General features: G+C 46.3%; 1 protein-coding gene across 1 annotated transcript; it reads right to left on the bottom strand.

Moving 5' to 3' along the window:
* Window positions 1-15,238: 15,238 nt before the first annotated feature.
* Window positions 15,239-17,086, bottom strand: LOC142301699 (beta-1,3-galactosyl-O-glycosyl-glycoprotein beta-1,6-N-acetylglucosaminyltransferase 3-like). Its single transcript, XM_075342717.1, has one exon. It carries the CDS (start codon window positions 16,973-16,975, stop codon window positions 15,644-15,646), a length of 1,332 nt encoding a protein of 443 aa, XP_075198832.1. The 5' UTR covers window positions 16,976-17,086; the 3' UTR covers window positions 15,239-15,643.
* Between the last annotated feature and the right edge of the window lie 518 nt (window positions 17,087-17,604).

The raw sequence follows: 17,604 nt of genomic DNA, 5'->3' as shown, positions 1-17,604 counted from the left end.
GTCGTTCCTCAGGCTGACGTGGCTACTGTCCTGCGGGCATACCATGATGGTGCTGGACACTTCGGGTGGAAGAAGCTGGAGATGCTGTTGAGGGAGCGGTTCTATTGGAGTGGGATGCGTGAATCAGTGGAAGCCTGGTGCCGAGAGTGTGGTCCTTGTATGCTGAGGAGAAAGGACGAGACTAGCCAGAGGGCGCCCCTACACCCAATAGTCACCCATCAGCCGCTGGAGCTGGTCACCCTAGACCATGTCAAGCTCACCCCCAGCCGAAGTGGGTACACCTACGCATTGACCATGGTAGACCACTACTCAAGATTTATGGTGGTAGTCCCCGTTAAGGACCTAACTGGTCGAACTGCTGCTCGGGCGTTCCAGGCTTATTTTTGCCGACCCCATGGATACCCAGAAAAGGTGCTGACTGACCAAGGCCCGGCCTTTGAAGCAGAGGTGTTCCACGAATTCTGCCAGTTATACGGCTGCAAGAAGATCCGGACCACTGCTTACCACGCCCAGACCAACGGCATGTGTGAGAAGATGAATCACCTGGTCCTGGGGCTCCTCAAGACGCTACCACTGGAGGAACGGAACCTGTGGCCGGAAAAGTTACCCGACTTGGTCGACATGTACAATAATATCCCATCTAGCTCGACGAAGTGCACCCCAGCATACCTGATGAGGGCTCAGCCTGGCCGCCTGCCGGTGGATCTGGAGATGGGGTTGGAGGCCCCAGAAGCGCTCCCTTCGACAGTGGAGTGGGAAAGTCGGAGGAGAGCACAATACCGGCAAATCCAGGAGTATGTGGAGAAAAACCTCAGTCGAAGTCGAGAACAGCAGGAGCACCGGTTCAATCAGAAGGCGTCCGCGAGTCCTTTCCAGCCAGGAGATGTAGTGTTGAAGCGGAAGAGGAAGACCCACAAGCTGGATGATCAGTGGGAACAAGTTCCTTACGTCATACAACCCACAGAATGGGGAGATGGGAAGGCCTACCAGATCAGTCGTGACCAAGGGGGCACTCTGACCACAGTCTCCCGGGACCATCTAAAAAGGTGCCCACCAGCATTGAGGGCAGAGGCTGAAGTACCGGTTCCTCCACCAGCAGAGAAGGCAGCAGAGGTCATCCACACTGTAATGGGTGACTTCCCAGCAAACTGGCCTACACAGAACGGCGCGGTGATTCTTCCAGTGATACTGTTCCCACAACCCGTGGATGAAGAAGTAGTGGAAACGGCCAACCGTGAGCCAGAACCATTGCCAGTGCCCAGGGATGAACCTGTACCCAGCTCCCCTACACCTCCGCCTGCTCCACACTATAGCAGGGAGGAGGAACCGAGTGTTCCCTCTACCCCACTGTCTAGCCTCACTGACACCGGGCCCCGGAGGTCCACCTCTCCCAACCTAGGTAGACCCCCACTTAGGTACAGGGAGACCGTCCTATGAGTAAAAGGTGTCAGGGAATGTAAAGAGTTGTTTGTTTGTGTGAAAGTTCTGCTAAAGTTGAAATAATGAAAATGATACCGAGTACTTAACCTGATTGTCAAGAAGTGATTTGCAACCGGCCGGAGCCGGCACCGTTGTCCCCGTGGGGACCGTTTGAAAGTTGTTTTGCATGGAGAACTATCCATGGACAAGCCCGTGAACTTGCAGGGCACCCACAAACGATAAGTGGCTTGTAAATAAGTTGTTTGCCGTTACCGTTTTCCGCTATGCCACCTCCGGAGAGGCAGGTTGGAGGGAGGGCCCTCAGCAGAGCAGGCTGGGGCCCAGCCACCAAAGGAACCGGTGGCTACCCTCTGGAGGGGAAGGACAGATCCCGCTCGGGTACCGTGTGCTGGACTGTGGGTCAAGGGGTGCTGCCTGGGCTTTAGGGGCAGCATCAGGGCCAGGTTGCTTGGGTGGGAGAGAGCGGAAACCGTAACCGTAAACCATTTGAAACGTTTAAGAAATGTGCCTCCCGTTATGGGAAGATTCATTAAAAATGTATATATGTTACCGTTTACAATGTTATATTTTTCAGAAAAATAAAACAGGTGTTGGACGGGCAGCCCGCGGACGGTCTGCATTTTGCTAAGGGGGAATGTGACGCCCTGGGCAAGCCAGGGGTCACAGGTCATCACACCACCACACCCTACATCCCAGTTAGGAACACCAAAGCTAACCAAAAATCCTTGTTGCCTTCCTCCAGAGGCTGATGATTCACACCAGGGGGTGGGCCAGGCGGTTGGCTCCGCCCACCGAGGAGTTCACAGCTCTGGAGGCGGGAAGTACCAGGCAGAACAGCTCAGGGAGAGCTTGAGTAAACAGCTAAGTTTAGCCCAGGCAGGGCTTGAGTGAAGTAAAGAAAGTAAAGTGGTAAAGGAGGAAAGCAAGAGTGGTGACAGAAAAGAAAGAGAGTGAAAAGCCTGAAGTAGTCCAGCTGTGTGCAGGACAGGGTCAGCAAGGTCAGCAACGACGGTGACTGTCCAGAGGGGTGACTGTTCGGGAGTTCCTGGAAGGACCGCGGACGGGTAGTGACCCGGCGGTCTGGAGCAGCGTGCAAAGGACAGTCAGCACCAGGGCAGGGGCCTCTCGGACCCCGGCAAGGCTAGGAGTCGCCATAATTTGCCGAATCCGTCAGTGAAGGGGACGTCGATCCCCCAACAACCAAGTCCCGATTGAAGGCAACAGTCCGACCATTAAGGAGGAACACCGCCACCGCCAAGGCACCAGTTCCTCAGGGCCAGCGTCTGCGGGCAAAGTAGAGCTCCAACGGTCCAGCTTGAAGCCGGGGAGCGGGTTACCGGTGGGAACCCATCGCTACCAACTTAGAAACATCAGGTGCAGGTCAGAGGGACATCACCGTTACCTACTGGGAGAGCAAGTGCAGCCGTCCGTGGGAACCGTCTTTCCAGCCGTGTGGTTTACCGTAAAACTGTGTCAACGTCTCAGGCTGAGTGAGTACCACAGTGCCGCAAGGCACAGCGCTGCCCCCGCGTACCTGCGCCCACCAGGCCCTGCACCTCCCTCACCATCACCGGGCCCCGGGATCACCAACCCCTACCCACGGAGGGGCAACGCAACATCTTGCTGCTACACACCATCGTCCCCGGGCCTATAGAGCAGCGGTGGTGAAATCACCACAACCGTGGGTGGCGTCACGGACAATAAACTATCCCCACACCCAACAAACCCCCTTTCACTCACGGGAGAGGAGCGCCGCTCGAGAACCCCCGGGATCCGGCCCACCGCTCGAGCCACCACTGAGCAGCAGCTGCCGGACCCGAGCAGAAGGGGTGAGCGTAGTGTGCTGACACCCTCCTCCCCGCCCGCGACATGTACACTTCACAGCTAGATTTGCATCAAGCACATTCAAAAATACGCCATTCTTAACCGTCCCCAGGATGACACCGGGGTAGGTAGCAAAGTCTTTCCTGATCCCAGCTCTGTTCATCTTGGCTCCTTTTTAAAAACACTGTAAGCAAGGGTTACTCCAAGCGGACTCTCCCTTTTTTTTAAAAAATTGTGCCACACAGACACCCCATCAGTGGCAGCACTTGTGCCCTAGTTGCAAACAGGATGTTTTGATTTGCATCAAGCACATTCCAAATCCACAAGCATTTACTCTCCCCAGGATGACACAGGGGTAGTAAATTCCTTGTGGATCCATGACTTGTTCATTTTGATGAACGTTAGTCTGTCCACATTGTCACTGGACAGACGCGTGCGCTTATCTGTCAGCACACACCTAGCAGCACTGAAGACACGTTCAGAGACAACGCTGGCAGCTGGACACGACAAAATCTCCAAAGCGTAACTGGAGAGCTCTGGCCATTTTTCAAGATTTGAAGCCCAAAATGAGCAAGGCTCCATTTGCAAAGTCATGGCATCAATGTTCATTTGAAGATACTCCTGTATCATCCTCTCCAGCCGTTGACTATGTGTCAGACTTGTTGTCTCTGGTGGCCTTGCAAAGGATGGTCTAAAAAAATTATGAAAAGATTCCATAAAATTGCCAAGTCCACGCTGTGTTTGTGGCATAGAGGTGCTAACCGTTCTTTCTTACTCTGACATCTCCCCCCAACCTCTTTCAACTGAAATTTGACCAAGGTCTCCCTCATCCGCTGAGTCTTCCATGTCCATGGACAGTTCGTCATCCATTTCTTCATGTTCTCCTGCACCTTCCTCAACATTTCGTCTGCTACCATGCGCCCTTGTTGATCCCTGTCCCCCATGGTCCCATGCCTGCCGCGTTGGTGATGATGAACGTCTGGACCTTAGTGATGTTGTTGTCCCTTGCGCATATGAATCCTCCTGTAGTTCCTCCCCTTCCTGTTGTCCCACCCCCTGACTCCGAATAGTGTTTAGCGTGTGCTCCAGCATGTAAATGACTGGAATTGTCATGCTGATAATGGCATTGTCAGCACTAAACATATTCGTCGCCATGTCGATACTGTGCAGAAGGGTGCATAGGTCCTTGATCTGAGACCACTCCATCAGGGTGATCTGCCCCACCTCTGCATCTCGTTGGCCCAGGCTATACGTCATGACGTATTGCACCAGGGCTCGGCGGTGCTGCCACAGTCGCTGTAACATGTGGAGAGTTGAATTCCAGCGTGTCGCCACATCGCATTTCAGGCGATGAACCGGCAGGCCGAAAGACTTCTGGAGCGATGCAAGTCGCTCAGCTGCGGCGGTTGAACGGCGGAAGTGAGCAGACAGTTTTCGTGCCCTGGTCAGAAGGCCATCTAGGCCGGGATAGTGTGTTAAAAATTGTTGGACAACAAGGTTCAACACGTGAGCCATACAAGGCACGTGTGTCAAGTTGCCCAGGCGAAGGGCCGCACCCAGGTTTGCAGCATTTTCGCACATGGCCTTACCAGGCTGCAGGTTGAGTGGAGACAACCATTTATTAAACTCGGACCGCAGAGCTGAACACAACTCCTCAGCTGTGTGACTCTTATTCCCAAGACATGTCAAGCTAAAGACCGCCTGATGCCGTTGCGCTCTGCTGCCAGCATAGTAATGAGGGGTGCGTGATTCCTTCTGCGCAGTGAGAACGCTGGTGGCCTGACCAGGCAGGCTTGGGGCAGAGGTGGAGGACCCAGATGAGGTGGAGGAGGCAGAAGCAGTGGCGGAACTTGGACAGACAGAGGATTGACACACAAGTCGTGGGGATGGCAAGACTTGTGCAGCAGACCCTTCACCATCTATCACCATAGTTACCCAGTGCCCAGTCAGCGACATGTAACGTCCCTGTCCATGCTTACTGGTCCAAGTATCGGTGGTGAAATGCACCCGTTGACACAGAGTTTCTCAAGGAAGCGGTGATGTTGTGTGCGACATGCTGGTGTAGCGCGGGCACACCTTTCTTAGAGCAGTAGTGGCGACTGGGCATCTGGTACTGGGGCACAGCGACAGACATAAGGTCTCTAAAATCCTGTGTGTCCACCAGGCGAAAAGGCAGTATTTCGGTAGCCAAGAGCTTACAGAGGGATAAAGTCAACCTCTTAGCTTTGTCATGGGTCGCAGGAAGTGGCCTTTTATTTGTCCACATCTGAGGGACAGAGATCTGGCTGCTGTGTGTAGACGGTGTTGAGTAGGGTGTCCCTGGAAAAATGCAGCTTTGTGAGGAAAGTGCAGGCGTAGACATGATGTTGCCTTCATCCAACATTGGTGCTATCGATGTCTGAGAGAGCTGTACACACACACTTGTTTCCCCTTCCAAACCAACTGACGACCTACCAAGCAAACTGCCTGTTGCGGTTACAGTGGTGGAAGTTGTGCGTGGAAAACCAGGTGTGACAGCTGTCCCCACAGTCCTAGAAGATGAAGAGCGCGCGGATGCACTAGAAGGGGCAGGCGGTGGATGGTTCGCTCCGCTAGGCCGCATTGCAGCACGGTGAGCTTCCCACCGGGACATATGATATTTATTCATGCGACGATTCATGGAAGAAGTTGTCAAACTGCTGAGGTTTTGACCTCTACTAACAGAATCATGACAAATTTTACATATCACATAATTTGGGCGATATTTTGCTATGTCAAAAAAGGACCAGACTAGGCAAGGCTTAGAGGCCATGTGACCTGTTGATCAACCCCGACTAGTGCTCAGAGGCAGAGTGGTGGCTGAGGATGCAGTTGTAGACGTGCTACCAGTACTCCGACTCTGTCCAGGAAGGCGCAAGGTAACTTCGTCATCAGTTGCATCCTCCTCCACCACCTCTGTTGACCTCCTCGAGTGCCTGACTGTGGGTTGACAGTAGGTGGGATCTAGAACTTCCTCATCAATTGAAGTGTTTGCACTCCCCTCACCCTCAGACCGAGCCTCTTCTTGCCCTGACCGAATATTTAAGTTGTCATCCCAATCTGGTATCTGCGTCTCATCGTCATCAGTATGTTCCTCATTGTCTATAATAACAGGTGTTACAGTTGGTGAAAAAGGGTCAACATTATGCTCAGAAACTGGGTCCTCACAGCCTGAATCAGAGTCACAAAGGTTTTGGGCATCACTGCAGACCATTTCCTGGTCTGTACTCACTGTAGCTTGAGAGCAGACCTCTGATTCCCAGGCTATAGTGTGACTGAACAGCTCTGCAGACTCAGCCATCTCAGTTCCACCATACTGTGCAGGGCGGATGGAGACTTCAGAGCTGGGACAAAGCAAGATTGATTGGGATGACAACTCAGAGGACTGGTGTTTTTTGGATGCGGTAGTTGAGGTGGCGGAGAGGGCACTTGTTGGACCACTTGAGATCCATTCAAGCATTTTCCTTTTTTGGCCATCATCTACCTTTGTTCCAGTTGTCCGTGTCCGTAAAAAAGGGAGCACATCGGATTGTCCACGGTAAGTAGTAGACATCTTACTTTTGCTGGAAGATGGTCTATCTTCAGCAAATGTTAATGGAGCTTTGCCACCTTCCCCACGGACAAACCCTTTTTTTCCTTTTCCAACACGCCTCTTACCCTTTCCACCAGCCTCTGTCATTTTGCCACTCATTTTGATTGCGACAAGATTGTGCACTTAAAATGTGGTAGTAAAAATTGAGAGGTGGTGTAGATTGCAGCAGTGGTCTATCTTTTTTAACAGCAGAATAAACAACAAAAATTATCACTGACAATGCAACTACGGCCCTTAAACTGGCAGCAGTGTTTGCTAGTATAATGGCTTAGTAACAATGAGTTTGAGTGTGCAATGCAGGCAGACGTGCTGCAAATATCTTTGCACTTGTGGGACAATACAGAAGTCCAACAGCCACGTTTAGGATGCCACTAAGTTCACTCAGTGTTTGCTAGTATAATGGCTTAGTAACAATGAGTTTGAGTGTGCAATGCAGGCAGACGTGCTGCAAATATCTGTGCACTACTGGGACTATACAGAAGTCCAACAGCCACGTTTAGGATGCCACAAAGTTCACTCAGTGTTTGCTAGTATAATGGCTTAGTAACTATCAGTTGGAGTGTGCAATGCAGGCAGACGTGCTGCAAATATCTTTGCACTTGTGGGACAATACAGAAGTCCAACAGCCACGTTTCGGATGCCACTAAGTTCACTCAGTGTTTGCTAGTATAATGGCTTAGTAACAATGAGTTTGAGTGTGCAATGCAGGCAGAGGTGCTGCAAATATCTTTGCACTTGTGGGACAATACAGAAGTCCAACAGCCACGTTTCGGATGCCACTAATTTCACTCAGTGTTTGCTAGTATAATGGCTTAGTAACAATGAGTTTGAGTGTGCAATGCAGGCAGAGGTGCTGCAAATATCTTTGCACTTGTGGGACAATACAGAAGTCCAACAGCCACAATTATGATGCCACTAAGTTCACTCAGTGTTTGCTAGTATAATGGCTTAGTAACAATGAGTTTGAGTGTGCAATGCAGGCAGACGTGCTGCAAATATCTGTGCACTACTGGGACTATACAGAAGTCCAACAGCCACGTTTAGGATGACACTAAGTTCACTCAGTGTTTGCTAGTATAATGGCTTAGTAACTATCAGTTTGAGTGTGCAATGCAGGCAGACGTGCTGCAAATATCTTTGCACTAGTGGGTTAATACAGAAGTCCAACAGCCACGTTTAGGATGACACTAAGTTCACTCAGTGTTTGCTAGTATAATGGCTTAGTAACTATCAGTTTGAGTGTGCAATGCAGGCAGACGTGCTGCAAATATCTTTGCACTAGTGGGACAATACAAAAGTCCAACAGCCACGTTTAGGATGCCAATAAGTTCACTCAGTGTTTGCTAGTATAATGGCTTAGTAACAATAAGTTTGAGTGTGCAAAGGGCAGGAGGGTACAGTGCCAGGGTTGTGGGTCTCTGGGTAGAGGAAAGGAAGCATGCCTTTCTATCCTTCCTAATGGGGAAATGCAGTGAGGAAATCCCTGACCTTAGCTACACAGACACTGTCATCTTGTGTAGCTGTTAAACTCTGTTTTCACGGACCTGTCACCTATGGCTCTGACCCTGGCGGTATTAGCCCTTAAAAGGACTGATAGAAAGTGCTATCCCTATGCTTTACAGTGCTGTGTATAGAGCGTACACAGCGGTATCGGAGCTAGGCGCTGCGCCAGCGGTGACTGACACCAAGGACGCAGAAGAGATAATGGCCTGCTGGAGGAAAATGTCCGTTTTTATAATGCAGGGACATGTGACATGGACATCCTATCACACATGCCGTTGCTTCTCTGGCTAAAAGTCCACTTAGCTGTGTGGGTGTCTAGGTTTGGCTGACATGCTGGCCCGCCCCACTACACGCGCGCGCTTAGGGAAGGAAGACAAGGAAAAAAAATGGCGATCGCCATTATCCATACAGCAGTGATCTGAATGCGCTGTTCCCGCACACTATACACTGAAATTTCATAATAGTGTGAGTCACAGAGTGACTTACACTATTACAGCGGAAAGCCAGCTAGTAATTAGCTGGTCTATTTGCTGCTAGAACCGTTCTCGAACGTATCTAGAACTATCGAGCTTTAGCAAAAAGCTCGAGTTCTAGTTCTATCTAGAACAGCCCCCAAAATCACTTGAGCCGCGAACTGGAGAACCTCGAACCACGAACTGCGCTCAACTCTAGTTTTTACATTTGAGAATAATCATGGATTTCTGAATGAGGCCTAATTTGTAGCATGATTTTATGTTGTAGGTCTCACCAGTCTTAATAAGGGAAATTGCCTTAAGGCCCTGTCACACACAGAGATACATTTGTGGCAGATCTGTGGCAGATCTGTGGCAGATCTGTGGTTGCAGTGAAATTGTGGACAATCAGTGCCAGGTTTGTGGCTGTGTACAAATGGAACAATATGTCCATGATTTCACTGCAACCACAGATCTGCCAAAGATTTATCTCATTCTCTGTGTGTGACGAGGTCTTAGGCGGGCTTTGCACATTACGACATCGCATGTCGATGCTGCGATATCGAGTGCGATAGTCCCCGCCCCCGTCGTACGTGTGATATCTTGTGATAGCTGCTGTAGCTTCACATGCACTCACCTGTCCTGCGACGTCGCTCTGGCCGGCGAACCGCCTCCTTCCTAAGGGTGCGGGCCGTGCGGCGTCACAGCGACGTCACACGGCAGTCGGCCAATAGCAACGGAGGGGCGGAGATGAGCAGGATGTAAACATCCCGCCCACCTCCTTCCTTCTCATAGCAGCCGGGACGCAGGTAATTTGATGTTCATCGCTCCTGCGGCTTTACACACAGCGATGTGTGCTGCCGCAGGAACGAGGAACAACATTGTACCTGTCGCTGCACCGGCATTATGGAAATGTCGGAGAATACACCGATGATACGATAATGATGCTTTTGTGCTCGTTCATTGTATCAAAAAGGTTTTACACACTACGACATCGCAAGTGACGCCGGATGTGCGTCACTTTCGATTTGACCCCACCGACATCGCACCTGCTATGTCGTAGTGTGCAAAGCCACCCTTAATTCTGTCACAAATCTTAAAGGGAAACTGTCAGCAAGTTTTTGCTATATAATCTAAGAGTAGCATGATTTAGGGATAGAGACCCTGATTCCAGCAATGTATCATTCACTGGGCTGCATGTTGTAGTTTCAGTAAAGTCAGTGTTTAATCAGCAGGAGATGATCACTACAGGACTTGTTTTCTCCTGCCATGTAGTCCACCTGCTCGTTATAACTATGTCCCCACTTCTACTATCTTTTGCCAATGTACTGTGTACACATAAAACTTAGAATCATTCATGTGGGTGGGGTTATACAGACCTCGGTATTCAGCAAATAAAACGGTAATTTTATCAAAATGATAGCAAGCAGCCTAGTAAGTGACCATCATTGGAATCAGAATCTCAACCTCTACATCATGACCCTCTCAGATTAAATATCAAAAGCCTGGTGACAGATTCCCTTGAAGGCAGCATTCACATATTTTCACCCCACATTTATAAAAGTCTACCTGCACCAAAAAATAGATTATTTACATTTTTAGATTTTGTTTATAAATGACTTTTTGTTTTTTACTGGTATGCGCCTTTGATGCATTTCTTTTTGCCATGAGATGCAGTGTTGTACAGGAATTTGGTGCATAAATTCCAGCACCAATCTTCATCTCTTGGCAAAAAACATGGTTATCTGCCAAGAGATGCAGGTCTCATTGAGTTCAATCAGTTCCCCTGAGGTGAGTTTACCTGCGATCACAGGTGGGTTACCATGGGAACCTCCAGCTGTGACCGCAGGTAAACTCAATGATGTCACAGCTCAGTCACTGTCTGCCTAAAGCCGCAGCCTGCACTCTGCGACTTCAGTATGTGGCAGAGTCGGGATCATCATAGGACGTTTTGGTCTGGATTATGCCGGACTTGGGTCTTTTGTGGGTTAATAAATGGAAGAAAGAGCGTGCTTTTTATTAAAGGATTTTTCTGTTTAGTAGTCATAGACACCCTAGGTCACATCTAATGGAAGCAAATACTATGGGCAGCTGCAGGCTGATATTTTTAGGCTGGGGGCCCAATAACCATGGGCCTCCTCAGCCTGAATATACCATCCCCCAGCTGTCAGCTTTATTTTGGCTGAGTATCAAAATTGGGGAGGGCCACATGTCGTTTTTTTAAAAATTATTTATTAAAAAATGTAAAAAAAAGCTATATGGGGTCTCTCATATTTTGATACACAGCCAAGATAATGTGCATTGCTGGCGGCTGCAGCCTGCAACCATCTGCTGTATCTGCGCTGGGTATCAATATATGGGGGACCCTACATCATTTTTTTTATTTATTTTTACACTCCATTAGGGTACCAAGCTAGACTCTGTGAGGGTAATCAATCAGAGATGGTGGCATGCTGGCAGTCTCACTGCAGCCAATAATAAACGCTGTAACAGATGGTGGGCAGGTGAAACAGTGACTATACATGAGATGTAATAAGTGGAAGCAGCATGACAACTGCTCATGCTCCGGTTTCCTCCCACACTTCAAAATCAGAAAATCAGATTGATAGAGGATTTAGATTATGAGCCCAATGGCATCAGTGATCATGATGCCTGTAAAGCATCGTGAAATTAATAGTACTATATAAGTGAGTAAAATAAATAAATAAAAAATAAATAAAACACATCAATCTCTGTCTCTGGAGAGGGCAAATATCCACCTCAAAATTAGACATATGGGATTAATGATAACTGAGGAAGAAAGAGAAAGCAAATGTTACATCTGGCCCCCGTTCAGCTAGAAAACCCCTGATGTGGACAGATAATTAAACTGGTATATCTTCTGGAAATTAGACAAGGGGTCTGGGGTTTGTGTATCCAGAGCTTGAGAAGCCTCAAATGTATCACCTCTGGAGTCAGCTCTGCTGGACTTCAAAATGAATGTAGTCAGACTTTTCGGACCTGAGCCAAGTTATGAATATTTGGGTTTTTGTGGAAAGAGTAGATCCTATAGATATGGTAGACATGTTTTCAGCATTGTGATCACAAAGGCATGACATGCATATTTGTTACATTACTGTGAGACCTGTCTATGAGCTCCAAATTAATATCGGTCAGATAGATGATGCTATTCATTGCCATATTTCATTTCTGTAGAAAGGTAAAACCGTGATAGGAAACATGACCACTATATCTTTTGCCTGGGACCTCTAGGGGCAAAGATAAACAGAAAGTTTGGGATCTCATAATTTGCTAGAAACTGAAGCCACATCCTTTTACCAGCCCCTTCTGAGGTCACCAAGGGGAAGTATATGGGAGCTACTGCGCTGTAATATGGAAAAGAGAGCCAGCACGATCTGAGAGTGGCATGTATCATATAAAAAGTGCAAATACACAGATTTATTCCATCTCTCCTATAATACAAAATGAGATTTTTAGCCAATAATTGATCAATTCTTTGAGCCGCCCTTGCCACGTAACACTTTACTATAAAGAGAAGTTTGGGTTAATGCTTTGTTCAAAGCAGGAAGTTATGCTTCGTTTTAGGATTGTTACACATTTTCTAAAAGGAGAGCATCCCTCCAAAAAGAGGATTTTGTCACCCCTGCAACCACAGGTCAAATACTTTTCTTTGGTTTATCCCTTTTATTCTATATAGTTGTATATACTGTATTGTTTGGTCCCCATTGTAACATGATTTGTATATTTTTATAAACACTGCCTACTTTTCAGATTAATATATAAAATGTAATAGCTTTGTTACTCTTGCTCTATAAACCGCATCCCTGAAGCCCTATGTAACCTGTAACAGGTTTCCAATCAGCCTGGATAAACGTTTAGTGGTGTCAGCTAATAACTTTTCTTGGGTTATTGTGGAGCGTCTAGGCACTGGAATTGGTTGTGTGTATACTATATGCTTAGTCTAAGTTCCTGATTATTGACCTAGCAGTGAAAGCAGCTGTGGCTTTGTCCATTACTCATCAGTTGATTGCATATTATGCTGACTATTGGAGGCAGTGGAGTGCTGTTCGTGACAAACGGTGACAGTGTTGAGATATCTGTGTAATCTCTCAGGCTGTGACCCTTGACAAAAGGTCAACATCAGGTACTGTAGAGTAAAACTACACGCCCCCAGGGAAAAATCTCTGCTAACGCCTAGTTTGTTTTATCATTAATTATACCCTAAACTTACCAAGCTGATATTTCTGTAATTAAGAGAGGAAATTGAAAGATAAAAAGAAAACTAGGTTTGTTTTTCATCTTTGCAGCCACTATTCCATGACAGCCAGTTTTTAATTTGCTAAAACTGGTGAAGATCCTCTTTAATTCACTCATTAGAAGAACCCAAACAATCATGCAATTGAACTTTTTTTACAATTTCACCACATTGGAATGTTTTGGTGTTTTCCAGTACATTATATGGGAAAACTAATGGTTTTATTCAAAATTACAACTCGTCCCACAAAAAAATTACCCCTCATATGGCAATATTGATGGAAAAATAAAAAGGTTTTGGCTCTCGGAAGAAGGGAAGAAAAAATGAAAAAGAAAACCGGGAAGTCATCCGGGAGTGAAGGGGTTACAATGCTTCGTGGAGGTACTCTTAAAAAAAGGCTCTCTGTGGGTACTATGAACAAGGCTCTGTGGGGGTACTCTTAAAAAATGCTCTGTAGGGTTTCTCTGAAAAAAGGCTCTGTGGCGGCACTCTTAACATTTTGGCACTGTGGGGGCACTGTGCAGCAGACTCTGCAACGGTACTCTAGAAAAAAGGCTCTGTGCTGGCACTACGAACCAGGCTCTCTAATAAAATGCCTAATGGGGAACCCTTAACATTTTGGCTCTGTGGGGGAACTCTGAAAACAGGCTCTGTGGGGGCATTCTGCACTAGGGTCTCTGGATGCACTCTGCACCAAGCTCAATAGAGTTACTCTGAAAACAGTCTCTGTGGGGCCACTCTTCTCCAGGCTATGTAGGGTTACTCTGAAAACAGTCTCTGTGGGGGCACTCTGCACCAGGCAGTATAGGGTTACTCTGAAAACAGTCTCTGTGGGGGTACTCTGCACCAGGCTTTATAGGGTTACTTCGAAAACAGACTCTGTGGGGGCATTCTGCACCAGGCTCTTTGGGGGTACTCTGCACCAGGCTCTATAGGGTTACTCTGAAAACAAGATGTGTGTGGGCACTCTGCCCAAGGCTCTGTGGGGCACTCCAAAAACAGGATCTGTGGCGGCACTTTTAAAATTATGACTCTGTGGGGGGCACTCATAATTTTTAAATTATTGATTTACTTCCTATTTAATCATTATTGCTAACCCTTTTGAATAATTTCCCTATGCATATTTGTTTGCAGGGCAATTGTCCTGCTCTTACCTGTCAATTTGATTCTTTTTGTAGCCCCTAAACCATAACTACGAACATTTTACAGCTATTTTACAGCACTTACATTTGGGTCCCCATTGACATTTATGGGGTTAGGAGTCAAATTTGGGTAACGAACTGAACTTTTAACTATAGTTTGACAAAACTCGGCGAACCCGAACATCCATGGGTCCATTTATCCCTAGTTCTAACGATTGGTGTGGGACTTCCATCAATCTAGAAGTTAAGTTGTGAATAAAGCCCGCTTTACACGCTGCAATGTATCTTACAATGTGTTGGCGGGGTCACGTCGTAAGTGACGCACATCCGGCATTGTAAGTACATTGCAGTGTGTGACAGGTACGTGCGATTGCGATTGAACGTTAAAACGTTCATCGCATACACATCGTACCTTTCTCTAGAATTGCACGTCAGATTGTTCATCGTACCCGGGGTAGTACACATCGCAGTGTGTGACACCCCGGGAACGATGAACAGATCTTACCTATGTCCTGCGGCTCCCGGCCAGCAATGCGGAAGGAAGGAGGTGGGTGGGATGTTTATGTCCCGCTCAGCTCCGCCCCTCCGCTTCTATTGGCCGGCTGCCGCATGACGTCGATGTGACGCCGAACGTCCCTCCCACTCCAGGAAGTGGACGTTCGCCGCCCACAGCGAGGTCGTATGGAAGGTAAGTACATGTGACGGGGGTTAATTGTTTGTGCGGCACGTTCAACAAATTGAACAAGCCCCACATACGATGGGGGCGTTGCAAATCGCATACGATATTGTATGCGAAATTGCAACGTGTAAAGCAGGCTTTAGAGATATCCCCATCTTAGCAAAAATCCCCCTTTCCTATGAATAGTTATTACATTTGTTATGACGTTGTTTCAAACATGATTCATTTTAAGTCATGTATCTCTGATATTGGGGAGAGCAGGTTATTTTCATTAACATCAAACATCAGTTGAACTAAACTGATACTACATATTGTTTATTAAACACGATCCAAAACAAACCAGAAAATATTCCATCAAAATGAACATATACTGTATGTATAAATGTCTCCTTAGACATATGCGGTAACTCCGTGGTGTAATATTTCTGGGAATACGTAGTATTGGACATTTCATCACTGGAGTCAGAAAGAGATAGATATGGTTTTCCATAGTTATAAATATACATATTATCCAATATTTGTGTCTCTAGTACATTAAACCATTTTACTCTGTAAAAATATTTATTTTATATGAAACATAGTATTTCTTTTATTACAGAAAACAAGATAAACAAGTGTATTTGGTAGATAATTAAACTGTCCAACATAAAAACAGGTGAACAATGTGCACACAAATGCATTAGATTACAGAATGTAATGTCTGCTATGAAATAATTTATCTTTAGACTTGCATGAACACTATAAAGTTCTTTTAAATATTGTTTTATGTCTTAAATATTCCTCCATACAATATATAGCAATGTTATCTACCTCTGGATCAAATTTGTTGGCCAGAAAATGATGTTGCTTAAGTATCCAGCTCAGATCTCCTGCACCATATACACATACAGCTCTTCTATAAGTTCCCGTACAAGGAGGATAGGCAGCTCCTTTATGTATTTCCCCATCATTGTATGACCATTTCACCATTCTAGCCATTGCATTCATGTCTGAAAGTTCATATTTGTTATTGGGAGGAAATGAGCCGGGAACCCCGGGCATTCGGTTTAATGTAGCCCAGAGATGTTCATCTGGACTATAAGTATCTTTGACCCATTCGATGAGTTGTTGTGCCTCTGAGTCTTCAAATATGTGCTTTACAAAGTCCCTGCTTACCACAATGTAGGCATTTCCCGTAAACATGGGAGTCTTAATTGGTGGGGGAAGTTTTTCAGATTTGGTCCCTGAAATGTGATCATCGTGAACCTCATGATGATATCTCCAGCGTCCCTGTTTGGCTTGTGATGGCTTCTCCGATTCCATGCTATTTTTGCCATTTAAAGTTTTGAGAGCTCTCACAATCTCAGCATTTGTCTTCAATGGGAAGTCTGTCCCACAAGTATTCAGCAAGTACTTCCAAGGAACATTGCTTTTCAGAAGATCCTCCATACAGTTAATATCAGCCTGTACTCTTGACCATGATGCATATACCACTCTTACTCGTTTCGAGGTCATGAACACATTATCAAAGCACGAGATGATGGCTTGCACGGCAACCTTGAACTGTTCCGTAGACTTTTCATCCACATGGACGCAATAAATATTTTGAGAGGCATAAATGGCTCTTAAAAGTCGTTCAAACATATCAATTTTCTCATGAACTACCATGGAATATGCAATAGGAAAGTCTTCTTCTTCTTCACTCATAGGAATAGTAATATATTTTCTTAAATGTTTAAAGTGCTGGCAGTTATGAGTTATATTGATAAAATCCTCCTCCTTTAAATACTTGTATTTTCCTTTTAAGGCTGCATTCAATTGTAGCCCCTGTTGTACAGCATCAGAATCCCCTTTAATAATCTTTGAACAATTAAGCTCACCTTGATCTCGTGGTCTTAGGCTCAGCACATCATAAAGTCCATGTCTGCAGTGCTGTTTCCTGGCAATGCCCACTTTATCTTCAAGGTCTTCCAGTGTGCATGGATTAGGCATATAGTTGATCAAAATAGTGCCAGCCAATACCAAAAGTCCCAAAATCAGAAGCCTGAAGAAGTAAAGAGATCTGTTTCGTTTGCAGTCACAGAAGGACATTTCTAATATTCTTAAGACAAGCTTTGGAAAACTGGTTGTGCAAGCTTAAAAAGTATTCCTGGTGTGCAAGTAATATTTAACCTGCAGTATCCAGATGCTTGTAACATCAGATTACTGATTCTCTATGCCTCTGGTGTTGAAATAAGTAACACGTTGGAAGTCTTTATATACGCAGATGTCCAATACTGAGTGTGTCACTGATGTGCAATCAAATTTCACACGTTACGCAAACAAAGGTTCCATGCTCCCTCCCGCGTGATTTAGAAGTGCCATACTGATTGTGTTCTTCTTTAATGTAAAAGCTATGCAGAAGCAAGGACTCTGAATAGTCAACTTAAAGCACCACTCCAGTATAGTTTCTTCTTGTGTCTCACCATGTTCAGTAGATTGATATACCTGGTTGTTTAGCTGATTGGCGATAAATCCATGGTCCGGCTGAACAAGCATCCAGTGCCTGAAACATGTTTGAGTGATACAGACATATCATGGATTTTTAAAGATTTTTGAATGAATTGAAAGTTTTCTATACTTTGGAGACATCCTTTTTCCTTATTCTGCATTGTTTCCTTTTCATTTTACTGCAGGAGTAGTGCTTTATCCCTTTCACCCCCGGGCGATTTTCCATTTTC

This window comes from Anomaloglossus baeobatrachus, chromosome 4 (assembly GCF_048569485.1).
Source record: "Anomaloglossus baeobatrachus isolate aAnoBae1 chromosome 4, aAnoBae1.hap1, whole genome shotgun sequence".
NCBI classification, from domain to species: Eukaryota; Metazoa; Chordata; class Amphibia; order Anura; family Aromobatidae; genus Anomaloglossus; species Anomaloglossus baeobatrachus.
The sequence above is the reverse complement of the archived record's forward strand: the minus strand, read 5'-3'. Positions and strand labels throughout refer to the sequence as shown.

What these genes read in the sequence shown, in the direction of transcription:
- LOC142301699 (XM_075342717.1), bottom strand. Translation starts at nt 16,975, where the DNA reads ATGTCCTTCTGTGACTGCAAACGAAACAGATCTCTTTACTTCTTCAGG.